Source organism: Ixodes scapularis, unplaced genomic scaffold (genome assembly GCF_016920785.2).
Source record: "Ixodes scapularis isolate PalLabHiFi unplaced genomic scaffold, ASM1692078v2 PGA_scaffold0__279_contigs__length_252992795, whole genome shotgun sequence".
Lineage (NCBI taxonomy): Eukaryota > Metazoa > Arthropoda > Arachnida > Ixodida > Ixodidae > Ixodes > Ixodes scapularis.
Window position 1 is genome coordinate 74,001,592 of NW_024609835.1, and position 24,990 is coordinate 74,026,581.

Genomic DNA, 24,990 nt, shown 5'->3' on the forward strand with positions numbered 1-24,990 from the left:
AGAACTAAAAACATTGCCCCGTAATAAGTAAAAATAATAACCAACTAATTAGGGAAGTTATTGAGGCTGAAAAGATTTCGAGGTTAGAAGAAAACTGTCACTAAACCTTGTCCAGATTTATTACAAAAAAGAATTAGATTATCTTGCATCCTGATAAAACCAAAAATAACAAAAAAAAAATCTTATTGTTTAAAAAGACAGGCGCAGGCAGAGAAGAAATAATACAAGACTGAGTTGCAAGTCAGAGCTTCATGAATGTCTTTTCCTTTTGTGTGTGCTTGTGCTTGGTTGCGAATTTTTCGCGCTGTAGAGGAGTATGCAACACCAGCTTGCCCGAGCCTCCATATTTTTAATACTGCCAGTAGAAACTTTCACTTTGAAAATATGATGAGGACCGAATTTAAAAATTCAATGTCGCCAAACAATTTTTTGCGGACGTAAGGTTTTGGTTACGAGGTCAGTCATAGCTACTGGTGTGTTTAGCCAATTTTGAGGCAAATTTGTGACCTTGAAAAAAAATTACAGGTATACTGTTACATTCTCCTTAGCCTCCTGAAGATGTAAATCACTGGATTGAGCCCCTACCATATTGTTTTGTCTCATAACTGATGCAGGTATCTTCTTTTTTTCTTCAACTCAGTTCGACGTAGGAGCTGCCAAGGAGTCCTGTCCCTTTCACGTGAGCAGTGGCCAGCACTGGAAGAAGCAATCTTTGGTCTGCTGTAATCCATTCTTTGGGCAAGTGAATAAATTTCTTTGAAGCAGAGACCTGGTGTTTGCACAGCAGCTTCACAGAACAAACAACACAAACACAAATGTTTCTGTGCCCAAAGCCTTCGTAGCTGCTTGAACTTATTGATCTGAGCTTGCACGTTGCAATGTTAAGGCAAGATGGAGATATAGTTAACGTCTCTCTAAAAAAATTGGGGGCACCTTATGCTTGGATGCCTAGCTTGATCAACTTGGAACGTCCAGCCGAATTGAAGCAAGGATCTAGCCGAACTGAAGCATGCAGCCGAATTGAAACTTGTAGCCGAACTGAAGATTTAGCCAAACTGAAGCGTCCAGCCGAATTGAAACTTCTAGCCGAATTGAGGATGTAGCCGAACTGGAACGTCCAGCCGAATTGAAACTTCTAGCCGAATTGAGGCAATAGCCGAATTGAGGCGTCAGCCGGATTGGGACGACACCCATGGAACTAGGATGTGCAGAAACCTACGAGCGGAGTATCAACGGCACATACGGCTGTACAGGGATTGTCTGTATCTTCGCCTACTTGATGGAGCTGCATGATTCTTCTGGCAGAGGGGCAAGGTGGCGGGAGTTCTCCCGCACTATCGACAAAACTGTTGAATTCTTATGGCGTCAAACTTTGATGCACCTTTGAGCCAGCATCCCAAAGACGACGCCGGCTGTGGCAAACTTGGTTCACAAGTTGGCGGATGTTGAACTCCCAGTGAAAGTGGAACGAGTCCTGAGCCAAGGCCCGAAGTTCGCGGTAGAACCAAGAAAATCGCCTCCCGAGCTGCTAACGAAGGCGAGAGAAGTTTCCGGACGAGCTCCGGAGTCTGAAGTTGACAGATGTATATCTGAAGGCGTGGATGTGTTATTAAATTGCAAGCCCTCGGGGTCCAAGCTTCCGCTTAAACCACTGAAAGGGGATAAAGAGGGAGGCTTCGTAGTGGTGCCTAAGGGGATGTTTGTCTAAAGCGTCAGACGCCATAACTGCCACGTTTAAGCGCAGGGATGACGTGTCACTTTTGAAGGTAAAAACTGAGGCACGTATAGACCTTTTCCACAAGGGCGCCGCCATCTTGAATTGTCGTCACTTCCAGTATGGGCGAAAACATTACTTTGCCGTCGCCACGCCAATAGAGCACATTTAGGATATAAGCCTAACCGTCACACATTCTCGTTTTGGCTCCCCTCTATTTTTTTTACTGGTTACAGGTTGAAACGTTTTACTATTTTGTCGTCGCCCATACTGGAAGTGACGACAATTCAAGGTGGAAAAGGTCTATAGGCTTTGCAAACGCCTAAGCCTAGATAAACTGGGCCAAGCCATCGATAAGAGCAAAGGCTGAAGTTCGATTTATTTCATTTTTTTTTCTGCCAAAACACAAGATTGACTGTCCGCTACGCGCGATTGTGTCGGAGAAAGGGACATGGCAAAAATATGTGGCTTTTATTTTGCAAACAAAACTTAATATGTTAATGATTGATGATCCATTTTGGGTGAAGAACTCGGCCGATCAGGTAATAGATTTTTTTAAAGACCACCCAGACCGAAGCGTGTTGGCTTGCTCGATTGACATTAAAGATTTTTATTATTCGATTCCCCATAAAGAGCTGTCGGCATCTGTTGAAGACTGTATTGACAATCATGGTACCGTGGCGTTTCAGAATGAATCTGGACTTAGTGTGAGTTATTTTCTAGAACTTATATATTTTTATTTCAAGTCGACGTTCGCGACCTGAAATGACGGTGTTTTTTATTCAGAGAAATGGCGTTTGCATAGGGTCGTGCATAGCCCCAGTATTAGCGATATATTTCTTGCGTTCCACGATAGAGTCCTGTTAGGCAAGCTTAAAGAAACCAAGGTGGGAAAATGTTTAGATGCGTAGATGACTATTTGATGCTCCTAGATTGTGACAAGGGAGATATGAATGCTGCTGTGTTGTTTGTGCTGTCAACGTTTAAAGAGTGTCTGAAACCGCTGGTGCTGAACCATGAAGTGACCGTAAATGGGGCCATTAGGCTTCCGGGTCTGAGTCTTCAACTTGGTCATGGGCTAAGAAGCCCATCATGTTTTTTCCTCGGCGCATTCCAAACTTGCAAAAAGGGGAATTGTTAACATCGATTTTAGAAACGCCCTGTTCAAGTCCTGTTCCCACAGGGTGAGAGACCCTCGACACACAAGCATAAAGGCTCAGATATACGGGATATCCGTCTTGCCTGGTCTCATAGGGTTAACATAAAAGTTAACGTTTTACCTTACCTGCATAAGATCTCTCACAACATACAGAAAGTTGGCCGAAGAATTGGTGTTGATGTAGTTTTTTCAGCTCTGGAAAAGCTGTCTGGGTTGTGCAGGAAGATGAACTTTTATTCTAAAGAAAAGCAGGGTTGCACCAAAAAACACAATGACCGATTCGTGAACTGTGTAGAAGGAATAGTGTACTCTATTCTCCCCTCGTGCGGCAGGAGATACGTCAAGCAAACGGGGCGCTGCCTCAATGATCGCTCGCGAGAGCACAAGTATAACGTTTATAGGGTTATGTCAGGCCACCTTGGCCTGCGTTGCCGAGACTGCTGTTGCACTGCCGTCTTCGACAAGTGTGAGGTGATTAGAAAAAAAAAAAAAAGGATAAACTCACTCGAGAAATCATTGGAGCGCGGGAAATTGTGTCCAGCACTCCTTCACTATCTTTATCCAATAAGGAATGTTGCTTTTTAGACGCAGTGACAGCGCATGACGGTGGCTAAGGAGCACGTGGCGTCCAGAGAGAGAGAGAGCTTTATTGACCAAGAACTTACTTTAGGCCGGGATCATTCGGTGGACCCAGAGGCCATCTGGGGGCGAGAGTTGAGCAGTAAGGTCTCCCACTGGTCCGATTCGACCTTTGCTTTGAGAGCCTCTGGAGGAAGATTGGCAGGGCAGAGCCATAAAATATGTGCCAAGTCTGCCTTGCGGGAGGAGTACGGGCGATCGAGATTGGGTGGGAACATCTTGTGCATTGCGGGCTAAACTGGTCTGGATATATGTGATTATGTGACTAAGCCATGACGCGTGGAAAATGTGTTAATCTGAAGCTGTCTACACATTACCTGCATTCCTCGATCGAGGGATACATGCGGAGGGGGACAACAGCCTCTGGACCCCCTATAGTGGTGATTGATCTCATGCATGAAAGGTATACAGGGGCTCGAAAGGGGCGTCTGAGTGATCGTTAGTAGCAGCCCGATTAATAAGACCTTGCGCCGCTTCGTTACCTTCCAGCCCAGAGTGGGCAGGAGTCGATACAAGCTCCACTTCGCTATTCAAGCGGTCTACCTGTCCGAGAATGCGGATGGCCGTGGTCAAGATGTATACCGTGGAATAGGCCATGATGGCTGTTTTGGAGTCTTGTACACGTTACTAAAAAAAAGTAATCGATTACAATTACTATTACTCTTGGCTAAAAAGTATTCGATTAGATTACTTGATTACTCGATGGCGAAAGTAATTGGACATTACCTAAAGAAGTAATCGTTACCTTTCCGATTACTTTATTGTGTGAAGACACATCTTTAGCGCTCATAACAATCAACTACTTCCAACCTATATCTCACATTTGCGCAAGTATTGAAGAAGAAAAACTGGCTCCCTCTTCGTGGTCGTTGCACCTTCACAATGCGGATACAAGCATAGAATTCGTTTTAAGACGTTTTGAAGGATTTGAAACGGATCATGTGTAGTATCCATTAGCGGAAGAGATCGCCCCGACCACTTCTCAACTCGAAACATTGCTTGTCACAAAGACCATGTAGGGGAAATGGGGAAATCTTTCAACTGCCTTTGTTATATTTTGCATCCGCTTTAGGCATTCTTCGGTTCTGGTTCTCCCATGGGCTGCGAGTAGGTACCCTAAGCAGGATTTTTTTATTTCTGTGTGTGTGTGCGTGAGGGGGCTAGTTTGAACGAAGTACTCACAAAGCTACATTCTGCTTCCTCAAACTTCGCCCGGAATGGCCTTTGTCACGCACTGTGGCTTTCCTGGGGCTTCCCACTCCCAGTTTCAGCTCGAAAAAAATAAAAAAAAAAACGGACATTCCACGGAAACTGTACATAGAAAGAGATTGACCTCGTTTCCTACAGCTCCGCAAAAATCTTTCTTTTTTCCATTCAAAAAAAAAAAAAAAGCAAATTTTATTTTTGTCATTTTATAAAAAAAAGGCGTGTGCCGGGGGGGAGCGGGGGGGGGGGGGGGGCGTGTACAAATTGTAACGGTTACAAGTAATTTTATTACTTCAAAAAGTAATCAGCTTACTCTTGTGATTACTGCCTAATAAAAGTAATCAACTGATTAAAAATTACTCCAAAAAGTAATCGATTACAAGTAATTTGATTACTTGTAATGCGTACGCTACAAGTCTGCCAATAGTCTTTGTGAGAGTTGGTGCAAAGAGCTAGCGCATACTTTTGCCTCTCGTGGAGATCTAGCGGTGACAGTCGCACAATGTATCAGCTTAAAACGCCCGTTAACAACTGCAAGCGCTAACTTGTTCTTACCGCACGATGCAGCGTCTACATATAGAACTTCATCACTCCCACCAAGAATCCTGCCTAGCACCTTGGCCCTAGCAACCCTTCTCCCGTATGAAGGGAAGAATGCATCTTTCTAAGAAGTGGTTTGCAAACGACGTGATCCCTGATACATGAGAGTATCTCTGCATCTTCGCATAGCGTGGGTAATGGATCAATAGAGGGTGTTTAGATTTCTTCTGTAAGTCCTAGAACCCGGCAGACCAAGTATTTGGGCAGATTTGTGAGCCTCAATGGGTTGGCAACTGTGTTGTGCAGTACCAATTTAAGGAGTCTATCGTTGAAAGTGCAGAGTGGAAGGCCGAGCGCAATGTTGTACACCCGACGAACGAGGGTATCTGCTTTACTTATATCCGTCTTCTTGAGGCAGAGGTAAGGGAGAGAGTAAGTAATTCTGGATAGGACAAAAACCGAAATGTGCTTGCATATGTCTGCCCCTTTCATGCCTCCTCTGCAATTGGAGATTCTCTTTATGAGACGCGAAATTTGGTACACCGTGGTATGAAGTTTCGCCATGGTCTCGCTATCAGATCTGTTGCTGTGGAATGTGAGTCCGAGTATACGGATGGTATCGATTCTGGCAACCAGGGTGTCGCAAATCTTGAGTACAATACTGTTGGGTACGAGGGAAGGTTGTCTCTTGCTAGTCTCTTCTTTGACAAGAAATTTGGATTGGGTGGGCAATAGATCTGAGCCAATTTCCTTAACGTATTTGTGGACCGTATCGAAAGCTCGCTGCATTGCCTGTTCCATGCCAGTGATACTGCCTTCGGTGGTCCAAACCGTAATATCATTGGCGTAGAGAGAATGTTTGATACCCGGGATTGCATCGATACGCGCCGGTAAATAGCCAAATTAAAGAGGTGAGAGCACGGCCCCCTGCAGAGTTCCCTTGTCGCCAAGCTCGATGGTGCGGGCTACATTCTCCGCTGACCATAATTTCAGTTGTAAGGATGCTGTGGAAGGATTGAATGTATTTAAAGTGACCTGGGCCATGTTAAGCCGAGAGATTCTCTCCAAGATTGGTTCATGAGCTACTTTGTCTAAATTTCCGAGCATACAATTCGTGACACCATCAGCATCGGAGCAGACATCGTTTTGACCCTGTTGACCCCATCCCCGACCTCAGCCACACTAACTGGGGTATCCAAGCGAGGGTTGGGCTAGCCCCGGTACAAGAGGCAAGAAGGTGTAGAGGACCTGTCGGTATTGAGGTACATTAACGGGAGTGATCATCATTCTTGTCCAGCTCGCTTGCCCCTTTGCATTTAATTGCATTATAATTAACGGGAGGTCGCCGATTAGGGCTTCCGCGTCCTCTCCATTACCGTGGCAGAATTTCATCATATTGTTGTCGAACAGACGGATTTCAGAGGGTCGTGTAGATGTCTGAGCAACGTCCAGGTGCTATGAAGGCCCAGGTTTCCGTTCATGCGGTCACAAACCTAGCCCCAGTGAAGTCTATGTAAGTCCGCAGCAATTTCTCGAATCCCCATCGAGCATGGCTATTCTCTTTTTGAAAAGACGATTGAGTTTGTTGCGGTTTTATCTTTTAAGGAGATTCTGTTGTGCCTCCCACATATGCAAAAGCTTTGGATCGACAACTTCCGATTCCAAGGCTACATCCGTTTCGGATGCGACTGCATTAGCGTCCTTCTAAGAGTCCCGGTCCAACTTTTTATATTGACAATCGGGCCTGGAAGATCAGCCTCGCGCTTCTCGTGGAATTTGTTCCAATCTGTCAAATGGACCTTCTTGTAATCCCTCTGGCATTGGACTGTTCGTATATCTGTTTCGATTATGCAGTGGTCGCTGCCAAGCAAGGAGCCAGTGTTCCTCCAATCGGCTTTGAAAATGTGCTTAGCCAGAGCGAGATCTGGAGAGGTGTCGTTCAAGATACTATTGCCCACGCGGGCGGGAAATCCATGATCGCCGCTATGCATTGCACCCCAAATGGCAACGCCTTTCCTAAGCGAACGACCATAACCCCATGCTTGATGTTAAGAGTTGAAATCACCCAGGCTGTTCGAGATACAGACATGATGCTGGCCGCCTGTTTGGTAGTGTCTTATTGCACTGCCCTTTTGATTGCGGCACTCTTTCGAGGCAGGTATGGTTTAAACTAGAATCTTCGAAATGCAACTGATTAACAGCGGTATTTCTGTGAACGAAAACGACTGTAGTGGATGTGCAATCTTCTAAATCCACATATTGTGGGTGAAAAAAGGCGTAACTTACTAACTTGAGCGGAGGGGTGGCCTCCTGTAAAGCGATTAGGTGTGGCCCGTTATCTGGTGGGAGATGCTGGATGTGCAACTGCAGGTTGCTCCGTTTGTGCCGGAGCCCCCTGCAGTTCCACTGCCAGATTTTAATCGTTTGTTGCTGGTGTCGGGTTCGTCTGGCCATATTTCTGGGGCACGGAGAGTTTGGCGAGGATCGCCTTAAGGAGTGTGTTAGTTTCTTCCATACGTTTCTCAAGCTCGTCCAACCAGTCCTCAACCCGGTCTAAACGCTCTCTGCTGCATTTGTGCGTCGGGGCGGACAAAGCAGAAACCAAGGAAACGTTATCTTCGATGGACATAGGGTCGTCAGCGCCCCCGTAGGACGAGGCGGGTCGTTTACGCGCGAGTTTAACCGCGCGTGGAGCGGAATCGGTAAGGGGGCTCATACCCTGGGGTTAGACGTTAGGAGTGCTATTAGCTGCGTACTCCGAGTGTACATTAACAGTAGTTTGAGTAAAGTGATTAACCTGGCTGCGCAACAGCTCGTTCTCTTACCCGAGAGATCTAATCTTCTCCAGCTCTTTATAGCGAGAATCACCAGAAGAATGTTGTTTGTCATTAGCGGAGACGTTCCTGGCCCAACTTGACTTGTGCTGTGATTCAGGCATCGTTTTCTTGGTAATATTGTCCTTAAAATGAAGGTCCCAGGAGATTACGTCCTGCAAACAGATCTGAAGTCATCAAAGTGACAGCTACTTCACCATTTAAGTGGCACCTGCTTGTACAGTCGGGGACAAAAGTCTCCAGGACACGCGAGCTGCGGCTGAAACGCATTGCTGTGCCATCTGCCGGCGGGTCGCCTGGTTTCGAGATCACAGAAAAGCGCATGCGCATCCTACTGTGCCGGCCAACATGTGCGCTTTCCCGCTCTTCTGCGGCGCGGCGCCTAACTCGGAATCGGGTGCGGGGTATCGCCTCGGAGATAGCGCTTACCGACATGGCACCTATAAAGCAAGAAGTCACGGCAGCTCAACTGAGCGATAAGCTGAACTAGTTATAACGCAAGGTGCGCCGACATGACGAAATACGGCACAATGCCCCAGGCAGTATCTCGAGTTTTGGAATATGTAGCAGACGCTCGTCAGCCGCCAGCGCTCTTTCTGAGGCGGTACCACTAGCCCGATTCCTAGTTAGGTGCTGTGCCGCAAAAGAGCGGGAAAACACACATGTTGGCAGGCAGAGTAGGAAGCGTATGCGGTTTTGTGTGACCTCAAAACCAGGCGACCCGCCGGCAGATGGCAGAGCACTACGTTTCAGCCGCGGCTCGCACGTCCTGGGGAATTTTGCCCCTGACTGTACACATTGGCAAACAAATAGAAAACATTTTCCATTGAATATTTGAAACCATAGGTGTCCACCTAATTAGTAGGTAGTTACAGTGCACACACTGCTAGTGATCAAATTCAGGATTTTATTGCTCAAGCAACAAAGGTAGACACAAAGGTTTTATTACACAAAAACATGGTATCGACAGAACTTGGACAGGATGCAGCTGTAAGGGCTTTGAACTTGGAGGTGACCCATAAAGAATGTTTCAATGTGCAGGCCAAAAATTCCTCAAATAGACAACATTTCAAGGCAACGTTTTATGTTTAAATTTGCATTTACTATAGTCAAAATATGGAAAGTGCATTAATGTGTCTGGCAGTGCTTACAGATGTTGTGAAAATAATTTTCATGCTCGTAACATCACCTTCATTTAAGACGTGAAGGTAGTTCTTTAATTATTTAGACGCTTCCCATAAAATTATCTATTTTGCGATTTTGATGTTTGTCATCCAAAGTTGGCCAATTATTTTGACATTCCCCATGAAAATGGCTAGATAATTGATTTTTTTTTGTATTTTCCTGATGGTGTTGAGGTGTTGCCAGGCTATAAGGCCTGCCTAAGGGGCCAACAAGCTTTGTTTCTATTTGGCACTGGAGATGTCTCCGTGCATCTGTGGGCTCTACAGGTGGGCGATCCCCTCCTAGAACAGCTTTCAGACATGACAACAGAAATTGATGAGCGGGATCCCCAGAAAAGATGGCGTGATCTTAGTGGGGACAGGCAACGTATTCTCAGCAGGTGTGCTCATTCAAATTTTTAAGAATAGGTTAACAAGAATAAGTTTGAATATTACTTTATCTTGCTTGCACATAACAAATGTAAGCGCTATGCGCAACGTAACATGAACTTTGGAATAGTTTTTCTGTCTCCACTTTCGAGCGAGAGCTTCTTTGCTTGGCATCCAGCCTCCCTTTCTTTGACAGCGTTGTCATTTTATTTGGATGTTGTTTTTTAATTGTGCCTGATCAGTGGGTAGGGCCAATGAACGACTGAGATGTCAAATAAGGCGTTCCTTCTGAATGCAAACATATCACTTCCTTGAAGTTTCTTGACTGGTTGGAACAAAAAAGACACAAGATATTTAGCCTCGCTGCTTGTGAACGATAAAAATGATAGCAGCACCAAGCAATTGCTAGTTATGCTAATGATTCAGAACTCCTTTAGAGCTATTCATCTCGAGTCATAAAAATTTTACCTGCAGTTAAAAAGTGTGTGGATCTCGTTGAACGTAATGCAGACTGCAAGGCAACCATTCTTTGACTGCCATCTCTGATTGTGCCTGTTGTGCCTCTATCAAATTATGAGCGACAAAATAAAATATATATATATAGCTATTATAACGGGGGCTCTCAAACTAGCATGATACTACAGTCGGTTACAGATTAAGAAGGTAGCGGCAAATGCCCCTCAAAGGGAATCATATATCCCTCCGCCACCTCCGTATCCAATAGCGTCCCATCGTCTCCGCAACATCGCAGCCAAGGTGCGAGGAGGGTCTTGCCTTTTTGTACATATTTGCTTTATCTTTCGACTTTGACTAAGCATTGTGGAAGCCACGAGAGGGAGATTAGAGTTTTCCCCCTCCGATAGAAACAAATACGACTTTCGGGGATTAGCTTCCCCCTCCGATGGATACAAAGGCTGCTTTCAAGGGCTCGGTTCCACCTCCAATGAATACAAAGGTTGCTTTCTTAAAGAGTGGGATCGGAGACAAGTTGGAATCCATTGAAGCGGAACAAGAAGCGTTTCCAGTGAACTCTTTTTTCGACTGCGGAGAGATTTGAAACGGAGGCATCATGCTTGTGAGAGGAGCTTCTCCTACCTTCTTGACTTGTCACCAACTATAGCCATTGTGACATCGGATGTAGGAAAGAGTTCATAAAAATTTTCACGTCTACAGAAATGATATCACAGACATGAAAGCAATACAGTTTTTTGACGGCAGTCGATAAAATAGTTGCTACCAATCCGTTAGCTTAGGCCTGGAACCTAAACCAAGACAAGGGTTTCAGGCTTGTCATCTTGGAACCAAGTGTGTCTCAATCACCACAAACAGGGATCTAGGCTGCAAGTTTATCATCACTCGGGGAATGATCAAGCATAATTAACTTCTCTCTGACAATCTTGGTACTGAATTCTTGTTCTGAACTGACAGTGAAGCATCGACTTCACTAAATTTTTTATTGGAAATGCAGCTCCACACATGGTACCTCGTTCTAGCTGCTTACCTGCAGCGACAAGGATACAACATAAAAGGATATACAGCAAAACTACAGTGAAAACTCGTTAATTCGCACCTCATTCATTGAAATTTTGGCGTAATTCACCCTAACTGCCATGGTCCTGCCACACAGCATATAACTCTCCATCTCTGCATGAAAACACCATTAATTCTATCACAAATCGGCTTCTTCACTGGTCATTAGAACTGCGCACTGCCATAAGTGACCGTGCTGGCCTTGCTACCCATAACTGCATAACACCAGCCGCCACCCGACTCCCATTCTGCCGTACCTATCCATCCCTCCATCACTTAGAATTCTGTAGGGGCTGTACACTGTGCCGCTGCACCTTTTTGCACTCATTCAGTTTAGCTTTGACCATTCTTTTCTCTCTTCCGCTACGTGCTGTGCTACAGTGCCGTTCCGCGATGTAGTTATCAAACATGAAGTCGACACTGGTTGCTTTTAAATGTGCTTTTGCAGAACGAGCATTCAAGCTAGAAAAGCATGTTTTAAAGCTGTGAGCACAGACAATGCTCTTGATTGTCGTCTTCACTACCCTGTCAACTGAAAGGCTCTCAGGATGAATCGAGTCGCAGCAAACCGTTTCCGCCAGGAAGAGGGAAAAAACACCGGTATCGCCCAGGTGCAGACGTCCTTGTTACAGATTACGAAGAAACTCCATGTCGCCTGCCTTGCCTTCCACTGCATCCATGCACAGAACCTGATGACCCTTACTTTCAAAGGAAATAAGCAGGTCTTTTTGGCATATAAAACTTGGCAGTTCTGAGCATTCCTGGATTTACCGGCACTGAATACGGCCAGTTTTCTTTGATTTTTACTAGTTTGAACTTCATTTAATTCCACCTATTTTAGCATCTTTGTGAAATTTGAATTTTTGTTAGCTTTTATTGTACAGCCAGTACTAACAAGTGTGAAATGAGAGGCCTGAATGCTAAGAATTAGCACTTTAAAGGACATGACAAAGTTCCAAGCCCTTTGTGCTACACTGCATGCAACTGAAAAAGAAATGAAGGTCAGGGAAATGCTTTATTTACAGTAATTGTACTCATCCTGAGAAGGAATTGTACCAACACAGGCCTCAAAGTGAAACAAGCTTCAGCCTGCTATAAAAGGTCTGCAAAGGAGTTGATGATTTTCAATAGAGTTACCTGGCTGAAATTTAGATACCGCAACTAGGACTAACCTTCGTATTCAAATGCAGTCCACTTTAACAAAGTAGTCAATGTGCTTTCCAAAGAGGATTGAGCACCCCAAAAATAAATAGTGCCATCCAATACTGAACAAAAAATCACATCAACATAAAAGGGAAGCAACTAAAAAATATTACATCAAGTGCACATACTAGCTTATACAGTAAATGATGAAACTTGTATTCAGCCCGATGAGCACAAACGGCAAATGTCTTATGTATAATGTAAAAGCAACATACAACAAAGTAACAAGAACTCAATAACAAACAGGCATCATGCTGAGAAAAAAAAAAGAGCTTTAAAAACCGTGTGTTACACCAAGTAACCAACCTGAGTAAAGTTTGCTGCAAGTGAAAGCGAGCTGTCTAAAGCAACACAGTTTTAGAAACACAATTACATCTCCTTTCAAGTCATAAATTATACAGGCAGTGTAACAGAACACATGATGTTGCTTTCATTCCACTGAAGTTCCTAAATATAAAGTGTAGCATTTTCATACATTGACACCGTATACCTAACATTCTTGAGCAGTCACGTATCTCCACCTGAAATAAAAGAGACTGCTTAAGAATTGTTACATAAAGAAGCTCCAACAAGACCAACCCCTCATTGATCTGTAGGAAAGCCAACCCGAAATCAGCATACAGTTCCTGCAAGTGACGAATAGTAGTCACTTGTTTAAAATACATATTTCAATGTTATGATAAAGGAAATGAAAGTACTACTGGTACATATAGGCCAAATTCAAATGTTTTCCAGGCGCATTGAAAATGGCAGATACATCTAATTATCATCCTACATGCTCATAGACAGCACAAGCAGATATGACTGAGTGCTGACTGGCACTCAGTCACATCAGAAACCAGCAAAGTCTCCAAGAGGCGAGAAGTCAAACCTAATGCAAGAGAAAGCATGAGGACAAGAGTGCAGCAGTTGCTGCTGCCTAATTCAGCCTGCTCTTTTACCGAATTCCAGACAAACTTCAATGTTCAATGTGACTGAAATGTACATTCTTTGCTATCCTCTATCAAAACTTGGCGCTATATGATTACCTGGACACATGAGCACGGCGATTGGGGCATTCTTCAAATGTTGTAAGTGAAGTTGACTTCAAACCACATGCATGACTGATAAGTAAAACTTCTATTGTTTCAAGGTTAAAGCTCCACAAGACACACCTTCATGCCAAAGGTGAGGAGTATCATGTGAGTGTTGGAGCCACTTAAGTTTCACTGAACTTTCATAATTTATTAGCGGTGTGCAACTAGTCAAGTTTAATATTTGATTCAAACAGTGGTCAATTGAAAAATTCAATTCGACTTTTGAATTCCCAGTATTTATGTTTTTGAATAAATCAACACTAAACCCGAGTTCATTCAAGAATGCTGTTCATATGGTGACATATGGTTGCCAGTCAACAAGAACATGCCCTTCTAACTATTTCATCTCCCCTTCCTCAAAGTCCTCGTTTGTAAAGCACTGGTGAATTTATGAAAGCCAACGAAAAGGCAAGACGGCCATTGCTACGACTAGCAGACAATGCCCAATCTAGGCGCCGTAACAAACTTGCTTGTTCTAATTGAAAAGAGGTTAGACACGAAGCTATATCTACCCTCTGCATCTTCCAATCAAGACATCTATGTCTACCCACTATGTCCTCCAATCACAGCTCAGTACAGCGACGTCACTGTACCTGTGTGCAAAGAGCACACAAACTCGCTTGTAAGTGCTCTCACATGAACAAAGCATTCTGCAGAGCCATGCTCCCAGGCTGTTTGTTGCCTTTACAAGCACAGCATTCAATATGCGAGGTGCATCATAATATTATTCGCCTCAAGAGTCAAACCTCCCTCGACCCTAGTAAACTGGACACAGGCAAACATGTAAGCAAACTCTGGCTTGTTTTTGTGACACCGCTTTCTTATCCATGCTATGGCAAACGAGGCCTAACTTGTTTGCAATGCTGCACAAGTAAAACCTCATAACTAACAAAACCTGCTCAAATTCTGCCATCTGACTGTAACTGCCGAATTCACAAACCTCACCCTGATTGAGGCGCCCCTTCCCTTCCTCAAGGAAGGCACGAGGGCCGGCGCTGGCCAATCGTGACGACGGTTAAGCAGCCTAGGCCCGTCGTGATTGACCAGCGCCGGCCATTGCGCCTTCCTTGAGGAAGTGGAGGGGCGCCTTAATCGGAGTGAGGTTTGTGGATTTGGCAATAAGGCAAGCTCAAAAGCAAAAGTTTAATCTGTTGACAGCAATCCATGTCAACCACTGTGCCTTAAATTAGGGTCTTATTGTTGCAAACACAATAGAAGAGAGAGAGATTTTGGGGGTTAATGGCGCAAAAGCTACGAGGCCATCTGCGCCAAAAACACAATAGAAGAAGGGGGATACTTATTTCACATTTCACTCACACTCCAATCACCCCTAAGCTGACAGGGCTACTAGAGCCATTGAATAGGTTTCCGGGGTACCGATTTCATTTCCTCTTTGCCAACAATTTTTACAGCGGTAGCTGTTATGGTCGCTCACAAAGTGAGGACAGTAGTCAGAGGTTTCAGTTGTTTCGCCTCCAGCGCAGGCTTGCTACCTTCGACAACGCATTGGCGTCCCACGCACCTTGAGCAAGCGAGTGCAGCCAGCACGCCAGAAGACATAAAAACGTGGTGCTGGATGCCGGGCGTTCCAAAGACGCGCTCTGCCATCCTAATTCTGTCAGCGACTATAATGCCCCTTTTGAACGAAATCCAGCAGCGCACTTACGCAAAAACCAGAGTGATTGTTGGGCATGCGTCGCCCAGAGTAGCTGCATATGCTCCACTTGCAGGAGCAGAGTATTACAATGGTTTCACACTTTGGCCTCCAAATATTAGGCAGTTTTAGAATTCGCACGCTAAAGCTTTGCGCGTCATCACCACTGTGCATGCTCCCAGTGTTGTATACGTTCCTCGAAAAGAGGAATGGAAGCTCATTCCTCTTGATTTTTGGAACGTGTTCCCGTTACAAGTTCCATCTGCGAGAAAGAAACTCGTTCCAGTTACAGTTTAAAAAATGGAATGTGTCGTTACATATACGTTACATTTGTATTTTGCTGATTAAAATATTTAGTTAGATTAAACAAACATTTTTTTATCTATCCCATTAAATAGCAACATACGTATTTGAATGCTCTAATGGAAGGACGCTAGGAGAAGAAAACAAGCAGAAGCAATGTTTCATTTGTTCATATTTTCACTTTTAGAAAAATCTCAGCGTTTTTCCGTACTCACATTTGTGGTGAAAAATTCAGACGAACCAAATATACAGTTACCCCCTTTGCACGATCGTTTTACAAGAATCTCACACGTTTCAATCTAACAAAGTCCAGTGTTCAAACTTAACAGTTGCTTCTCGATGCTGCTGTCAGCAAGACGAGCAAATGGAGAAGAAGGTAGGGCTTTTTGAAGGTTAGTTCCGAAAACTACCAGTCCTTCTTTGTGAAGGTTGGACTCGTTCAGTTTGAAGGTGGGAGAAGAGGACAGAGAAGGAAGTTAATTTCTGTGCATCTGGCCAATGTTTGGGATACAAGGGTGCGTTTGATACATGGTAATTCCTGTTATTTTGTTGTAACCGTATGTGTCTTTCTAGAAGTTCAGTGATGGCTGCAGTCAGCCTCAGATTTCTGGGTGTATGAGGATTTGTGGAAACAAAGAAAGTAGCTGAGTTTGAGACGTCCCTTTTTCTGTCTCTTCCTTCGACCAAATGTTCCGATTTTTGTGCCGCAGTCTCGATCACTGAAAAAATAATCAATGGTCACTAGCTCTCCTGCACCCTGCTGTTACCAAGCGAGGGCCCCACACAAAAAAACAGAACGAGATCCTCCTCTTCGTAAATATAATGTTTTTATACTTTTTTTCGAAAATTCTCCTTTTACAAATAAATAAAAATGACCCCACCGGACGAAGAAAAAGGAACGCCGTTCCTTCTTCCGTTCCCGTAATATGTAGCGAGTTCCCGTTCCAGTTCCATGGATACAAAATGGAACGCCGGCGTTCCTTCGTTCTTCCTAAAAGGAACGCGTTCCAGGAATGCCGTTCCGTACAACACTGCATGCTCCGAACGCTAACCACACTTTGCACTTTGCCTGTCTGGTCAACCACTCGCGTCGCTTTCTCATATTTAAACAAATCTAAAATGTTACTCTAAGCCGAAAAGTTCTTTCTCTCAAGTTACAACTTTCGTGTGTGAAAAAAAAAAAAAAAAAAGAAATTGCTCCTGTATCTTGGTGTCATTGCAAGCATGAGACGCTTGGGGTTTTGTGTCGCGGCGGAGAAGCGCTAAATTTAGTGCTAAAATTGCGTGAATTATTGCAAAACTCTTTATTGAGTGGAGAAGCAACCGTTGTTATTGCACGAGATGCGATGTGCACAACGAGATGAAAACCTGGAAGATGCATGACAGCATGCGCCATCGTGCACCCCCACAGGTCTTACAGATCTCTCAGAAGCGTGCATACGAGCACACTGCAGAGTTGGTCGTTCTGTTGTCTGCTCGTTCATGGCCACCTTGAGATGGTGCTAGCGTTGCAAAAAGATTGCAATTACAGATGTTTAAGTTGCACACACAATGTTCGAAGGTTAAAAAAGCCTGCTCATCAAAGTTCAGTGTAAGATCTATGTTTCACAAATGCAGAGTAAAAAATATGTCGGAATTAAAAACAGCGCGAAAAGACGAGGACCAGACAAAGAAGTGACACAGACATAGCTTCTGGTTCCCTGACTTGCTTGTTTTTTAGCACGTACTCTGTACGGCTGTGTCATGGCGCATTTTTTTTATATATGTATTTTTTATCATTGTTTTATTTTTATTGGTGATGCATCACATGAGCTGAATTTTTTCTTCTTTTTTGTTCGTGACACCACAGATATATATTGCAATTTTGCGTTCAATAAACTCAGTTGTAACAGCGCTACGTCCGCATCACTTCTTTGTCTGGTCCTCGTCTTTTCGCGCTGTTTTTAATTCCGAAGTATGTACCAACTCGCCCAAGCCTCAACTTTAGTAAAAAAAATATGTCCCACCCAAAATCCAGAGCTCTGGAAAGCTGCTTCCCTGCAACGCTTTAGGCTTATTTGACAGACGTGACTCCCTCTCCGCTAGAGATGGGTCGCTCAGGAGCGAGCCGGATCTTCTGAGCCGCTTTTTTTAAAGAGTGAGTGAGCCGTGGCTCAGTAAAAGTGAGATGTGGTTCTTTTGGGAGCCAGTTCTCTCTCGTTCAGTCAGCTGCGCCGAGTCCCGAGTCAGAGCCAGGTCAGGGCTGGACGTTGGCCGGGTCTTTTGCTGGGTGCGATTTGCACGCCATCTATTAGTAACGTGGGAAAGCAACTCCATTTCGTTCCTGCAGGATATATGCATGACTAGAATAACAGTGTTATAAGTAGTTCACTGCTACCTTCAAAGCGCCGCACCAGCACAAGATGCACGTTTGGCGAGAATCGAGATACCTTTCGAACAGCAGCGGTCAACAAACGGCGCCATCTGTGGACCCGGCCACTCAGCTCCGACAGTATGGTTCGGGACATCTACGGGCACGGCTCAGTGAACGAGAGAGAGCGGACTTTCTCTCTCCGAAAGAACCACGGCTCACTTGTTCTTTAAAGGAGCAGCTGAAGAAGATCCGGCTCGCTCCTGAGCAACCCGGTCACCAAAGTGGGCCGGTGAGCCGTTCAACTGTGCCGGTTCATTTCAGCGAGCTGAGCCATTCCGGGCAGCTCACTGAAGTGAGCCGTTTTGCCCATCTCTACTCTCCGCAATGATGAGTTGGAGGCGTTACTGCCTAATCACCGACGCCTTGTGACTCATTCCCCGTCGCCGTTAACCCTTTACACACCGCCAGTTCTCTGGAAGGTATTCCAGCACGGCTTCTAGCAGTGCTCATTCAGTTCCCCGACTCCCGTGTTACGACTATGCTAGATTTGCTCTCCATCCGAAAAGCGGGAGTGTCAAGCGAGGTGCAGTGAGCAGAGTAGGCGGAGGGCTGCAGCAGCATAAGAACAGCAAAGGGCGCAGGAACCCTACTGTGGTATTACCAACCGGATGCCACCTCGAGTCTCACAATGTTTCGTGTCAGCCAGCGGGCGGATGAACCGCTAGGTCAGTGCACAAGGCCTGATTGGATAGACTAACAATGACAAGATGTTCGAGAAAGATTGCGGCCTGTTCTCAGGTGCCCAGGTGTATATATTGAGGGGGAGGATTTTCGGTTGGTCTCTGGCATTTGAGCGCGACTCTGTCTGGAGTCTTTGGCCTGCACTGGATCCCAATGCGACATTGTGTCAGAAGCGGCCAGTTAATTCTGCACTTCAGCAGGCATGGGGGGTGATGAGCGGAAACCACCTTCATTAAGCTTTTCACTGTCCAGCAGCCGCCAGCCTTCAGTTTTGACAAGATGGCCGAATGGCCAGCATGGTCGCAAGCTTTCGACGACTACCGGTTTGCGTCTGGCTTGAACGAGCGCAGCGAGGAAGCCCAAGTAAAAACTTTCCTGTACACGATGGGGCGACAAGCAAGGGCAATTTCCTAAACCTTTGGCTTGTCAGCCGACAACAAGAACTACCAAGTCGTCAAAGAATGATCCGACAGTCACTTCGTCGCAGCCCGCAATATTGTGTATCCAGAGCCAGAAGCCAGGCAACACAGTTGACCAATTTGTCACGGCTCTGCAAGCCCTGGCAGAAGGGTAAGACTTTTAAGACTACAAAGAGCAGATCATTCATGACCATTTCGTCATCAGACTTTGGTACGCAAAACTCTCCGAAACCCTCCAGATCGATGCAGACCTCACGCTGTCGGCCACGCTTGCCAAAGAGCGACTCAAGGAAACTGTCCAGCAGCAACAGCAGGAACTTAGACCGGGAGTCGGTGACAATGCAGTCATCTCAGTAGCGGAAATGGAAGTGGACTTTGTCGCCAAGAAGCTCAGCTCGACAGAGGGTTGATACAAGACGCAAGACGCAACTTGTTACGGTGTCGCGACGCCTCAACAAGGCAGCGGCCAGCGGCGTTTGTTCTGCGGGCAAGTGTCACATCCCAAGTCAGCAAAGTGTTACCACTGCAAGATAAAAGGACACTTCAGCGTGGTCTGCAGCAAAAGCCGTCACTTCTAGGAAGGTAGGACTTTCATTGCTTCAAACGGACAATGGGGGGCATTTCCTCGGGTCTGTTGGCAATGATTCAGCGAAAGCCAGGTTCATTCAGGGCTTTATTAATGACACCCCTGTTTTCACGAAGGTATACAATCTACATTTCCTGGCATCTTGTCAAGACTAGAAGGAACAGATGCTGTGTTGACAGGTTCTAGCGACGAATGCCTAAAGGTTCTGGGAAAGGTCCCTGCAAACATCCACTGGAAACAGGCAACGATAAGGCAAATGGTATATGTCGTTGCACTCAGTACTCTTGGGACTTCCAGCGGTGGAGGAACTAGGAGTAGTAAAATTTGTGAATGAAGTGGGATCTAGCGAAGCTTTTGAGTCTCCCTACCCTCAGCTGCTCCAGGGCCTAGGAACTTTCACAGGAGAGTACACTATACGCCTTAAGCCGGACCCTGTACCGCACTCAGCCCATGTGGCGCGTCGAGTTCCCATTCCGATGAGGGACACGGTCAAGCCCAAACACAAAAACATGGAACGTCAGGGGGTGATACAAAGGGTAGAAGGGTCAACTGTGTGGTGCGCTGGAATAGTTCCAGTTTTGAAACCCCCGGGCAGTGTTCACATTTGTGTCAACCTAACTCAGCCGAATCTATGTGTTTTCAGGGAGCATTATGTATGTACTGCCCACCGTCGATGACACTGCTAGTCTCTTTAGTGGGGCAGCAGTTTTCTCAAAACTAGATGCCAACTAAGGGTTCTATCGAGTCAAACTGTCCAAAGAGAGCAAGTTCTTAACCACCTTCGTAACTCCCTACGGCAGATACCGCTTTGAACGTCTACCTTTCAGTAACACTTTGGCACCCAAATATTTTCAAAAAAGAAAAGTCAGAAATCTTGGCGCGTGCACCGGGCGTTTTTAACCTGATAGATGACATCCTGGTTCATGGTGCGACAAAGGTCGAGCATGACAAGCACCTCAGGCAGACGCTTGAAACACTCGCACAGGTGGGCGTAATTTTGGACAAACCCAAATGTCGTTTCGGGGTCACGGAAAGTTCGTTTTTGGGTTGCCTCGTCAGCAAGGGTGGAATAAAACCCGATACGGACAAGGTAACCGCTATAACAAACCTAGAAACGCCCCGAAACGTAGCTGACGAGCGTAGGTTTCTCAGCATGGCTAATCACCTCGCACAATTTCTCCCAAATCTGTCGGGAACGAGTGCTCCGTTGCGGCAACTACTGCAAAAGGGTAAGGAGTGTACATGGAGTCCAGCCCAGGAAGATGCACTTGCTAGCATAAAAGAAATGATATGTCTAAACTGCTGCGTGGCTAAATATGACCAGCGGTACCCCACAATACACTCCGCGGACGCCTCTGTATTTGGTCTAGGAGCAGTATTGTTCCAAGAGCAAGAAAACAATGAACGCTGCCCAGAAGCGTTCACCTCAAGGTCTCTGGTAGAGTCACGTAAAGCTCAGATTGAGAAGGAGGCTCTTGCCTTGACTTGGGCGGTGGAGAAATTTGAGGGACATCTGAGAGCGCTCGAAGTGCATTTTGAAACAGATCACAACCCCATGGTGACCTTGACAACGAAAGCTCCACTTGACTTGCTTCCTCTGTGAGTTCAGTGGTCTTGAATGAGGCTCATGTGCTTCAGTTTTAGCATTGTCTGTGTGCCCGGAAAGAACCTCGTCACTGCGGATGCCCTGTCGAGAGCACCCCTTCGAGAGAGGTGAACAGATTCGAGTGGAATGACGGTATTGGATTTCACAAATTTTGTGGAAGGCTGCACTGCTAGGGTGGCCGAAGTTAGTAACATTGAAAAATTAAAGCAAGGCCAGGCAGCAGATGACATCTTTCAAACTCTAGTTTGGTTCTGTCGGAAAGGATGGCCCACCTATAAGTTGCTGCTGGTTTTCTTAAACTGTACTGGCAGGCAAGAGCGACGGTCACCATTTGTAATAGAACACTGATGAAGGATACACGGCCCATTATTCCTCAGTGTTAAAGGGCCGAGGTGCTGCGTCACGTGCATGATGGCCATCAGGGAACTGTGAAATGTCGATTGAGGGCACGTGAGTCTGTGTGGTGGCCGGGTTTGAGCTCCGACCTTTCCTTTTTGGTAAACAACTGCCGGGTGTGTGCGGAATCACGCGAACAGAAGGCAGAACCTATGATTCAGACCGAAACGCCAAAACTGCCTTGGCGGAAGGTTAGTGTTGATCTGTGCCAAATTGACGGTGCAGACTACTTTGTAGTTGTAGACTAGCTGTCCTCATACCCAGAGCTAGCCCGCTCATAAGAATCACCAGAGGCATAGATAGAGAGAATGGTTCAAACCATAAAGAGCCTCATCAAAAAACGCTCGAGGTACACCTAAGCACTTCTTATGAGTTGTGAATGCGGGAGCATGCATGCCACTCTTCCGCTCCCTTTTCATCTGCTGATTCCGCAGCATCGCAGCAAGCTGGAGCCTAAGATTGTGAACCAGAACCTTGTTTGCCAAAAAGACCGTGCCGCAAAATCAAAGCAAAATTCGGAGGACACCTAAGCACTTCTTATGAGTTGCGAATGCGAAAGCATAAATGTCGTTCTTCCGCTCCCTCAGGTCGTCTGCAGCGTACTGGCGTGGACGGCCATGTTTCACTAATGCCGAAGTTGCGGCCGACGGCCGACCGCGTGCTCTCGTGAAGTGGCCGCGCCGCGCTGAGCTCAGCCGTGCAGCCCACTCCGGGACCTGCCTGTGCAGGCTCTGCTGGCCCGGGACACTGCACCGCCATGGAGGGGGCTTCTCTGGTGGCGTTCCTTGGAACTACGCCCTGTGAGAACCAATGGGAGCCTCGTTCCTTGAAATTATGGCGTGCGCCAGCCAATAGGAGCTTATCCATCAGATCGCTGCTACAGATGACAGGCTTGGCTCCATTGCGACAGGAGAGTTTAGGTGCGTTTGGCGTGACTTCAAAAGCTGATAACGCTGGTTTGCTCCATGGGACAGTTAATGCTTTCGTATTGAAACAGAGCTTCGATCACCGTCACACGGCTGGAGGCTACCTCCGCTGCGGCCAGGTGACCAAGTGTGGGTAAAAGACTGTAAAGAAGAGCCATAGCCTTATTACCTGCCAATTGGCAGAGGTCTTGCGTTCTTAGAATGCACGTGGGATTGGAAGCAGAACGAAACCAGAGACTTCTGTACCTCAAACAAACGAGGGCAGTTACGACATTCCCGGTGGCATTGAGTCGCGTAACAGAAGCACTAGTTTCTCTGGGTTGCAAGAAGAACAGGGTAGCAATTCTGATGAGGGTACTGAGTCACATAGCTCATTATACTGTGGTTCAACTCCCATTCATGTGATACGTTCGGGACGCGAGGTGCAAAAACCGCACTGCTATGGTGTTGCTTGATAACCTTTAGAGACTATGCATTATTGATTGTCAAATGTCCTGTCACTTTCCTTTGTTCTGTTATTGAGTGGCGCTCGTGCATGACATTATCTTACGTTCTCTTTGTGTATCAAGTGTCCAAAAAAAGAAAAAAAAAGGTAAATATGGTGTGTTGCCGAGCAAGTGCAACCACCTAGAGTCTCACGGTGTTTCATGTTGCCAGCGGACAGATGCACCGCTAGGTCAGAGTCAAAAGCCAGATCGGATTGACTAACGATGACATGATGTTTGAGAAAGATTGTGACCTGTTGTCAGGCGCCCAGGTGTATGTATTGAAGGAAGATGAATAAAGGGGGAGGCTCTTTGGTTGGTCTTTGGAATCTGAGCATGACACTGTCTAGCGTCGTTGGCCCGCACCGAGGCCCACCCCGACACCGACTATCATGCACATGGGGCAGCGCGTAAGCACCTTTTACTATCTCCTAAGATACACCTCCTACAACTATTCTACTAAAAGCAATGCTCCTAAAGCAAATGTCCAAAGCACATCAATTAAAGGCAAATTTCCTAAAAGCCCATCCATTAAAGGCAAATTTTCTAAAGCACATCTTTCAACAATGCAACAGCTGCCACCATCAATTGCAGCCTACTTTGTGTGGTTGTTTGCAATTTTCTAACGCAGAATGGGTTAAAAAATTGCCTAACCTTACCGTTTGCCACTTCGCACTCCTGTAATGAAAGAAAATGCGACTGCCAGCCAAATGCTGACGTAATGCTCGTCTATTCCCCGATTGAACTGCATGTCAAGCGAGTACCAGCAACAGTGCCACACAGTGAGGAACTACTCAATAAAAATTTAGAGCAACATATAGTGTCTGAAAGCCAAGTGCAAGGTTCCTTGAATTTTCGTGTACCTAAATTGTCAATCTAAAGAACATTTTGTGGTATGTTTTATGAAACAAAAATGAGTATGCAATGGATTAAAAGAAGCCACATCAAATTTTTTTGCACTTTCAAAACTAGGTAACTCTCTTTGATCAGGAAACCAAGCAGATGCATGCCACTCACATCGATTTCCAAGAAGCCCTGTCCTGTTCGGGCGGCAGCTTATGACCACCTCCTCGAACGAGACCGGCAGTCCCTCATGCTCGTCAGAGAAGTGCTTGTTCAGGGAAGCCTTGTTGAGGCAGCTGTAGGAGCACTGCTCACAGTAGAGCTCGGTAACCGGTGTTGGCCGCTGCGGGAGAGGCCTGGCAGCTGGAACGAAGACGACCCAACATGCTCAAGGAAACTTCGCTGCCACTAAGGTACTGCAGTTAGTGAACTCGTGTGTATGTGTGCTGCCCAGATTTCCCTCGGTGCCAGCGTTTTGTTAACCTTCGTGAACTTGTTTGCTGCTGAACTATGACTACAGCAGAAAATATATCTATTGCTATGTAGAGGTGACACAAAGTGTAAGGTATGTCATTTAAGTTACATTCCCAAAACAGACACAGTGAGCTGTTATTACTGGTTCAGAGTTTTCTCCTGAACGGCAGAAACGTCAGATTGTACCTCATTGAGTCTTGGCTTGTTTTGTAAGGGCTTGTTTACAAAATATGGCAACTCTCTTTTTTCTCACAGCCGCGGATGCTCCTAACCTTCCTTATGGTGAATTCTGCTCGCAGATTTCAAGTGCTCCAAAGGCATCCCTTTTGGAGCGAGCATATTCTGCTGGCAGATATGGCTCAAGTTGGTCATCTTCCACACATAGATTTCTGGCAGCACCCGCCTTGTGGAGTGCCTCCAACTCCACCAAACTTGATCCGTGGGATTTGAGGGAGCTTGGCGGAAGCGCGCTATGTCATTTCCTTTAGCTCGATGGTGCACATGCGCGGCGAGGTTTGCGAGGTAGGTCACCAAACCGGCCGGGCCGTCGAGTTGGATCTGTTCAGATGCATTGGTTGTTTACGCGGGATTGTGATGGCTCGAACACTTCTACCTCGCATAGATCAGGAATACGAAGCCGAAACTGGGGTGTGGGAAATTGTAAGCACTGACATCTGTGATCATGAGAGGAAGAATGAGAAAAAGAACAACAAAAAATCCAAAGGAGGCAGATGCAAGGTTAGCACTGCA

General features: G+C 45.9%; 1 protein-coding gene across 3 annotated transcripts in view; it reads right to left on the reverse strand.

Moving 5' to 3' along the window:
- Positions 1 to 8,976: 8,976 nt before the first annotated feature.
- LOC8027016 overlaps positions 8,977 to 24,990 on the reverse strand; it is a 56,273-nt gene continuing 40,259 nt past the window's right edge. For all 3 annotated transcript variants that reach the window (XM_042288804.1, XM_040208649.3, XM_040208650.3), the window contains 2 exons: positions 23,941 to 24,129; positions 8,977 to 12,899 (listed from right to left, as the gene is read on the reverse strand). In XM_042288804.1, the coding sequence (XP_042144738.1) occupies positions 12,886 to 12,899; positions 23,941 to 24,129 (203 nt within the window). In that variant the 3' untranslated portion in view covers positions 8,977 to 12,885. The remainder of the gene's footprint in view (positions 12,900 to 23,940; positions 24,130 to 24,990) is intronic.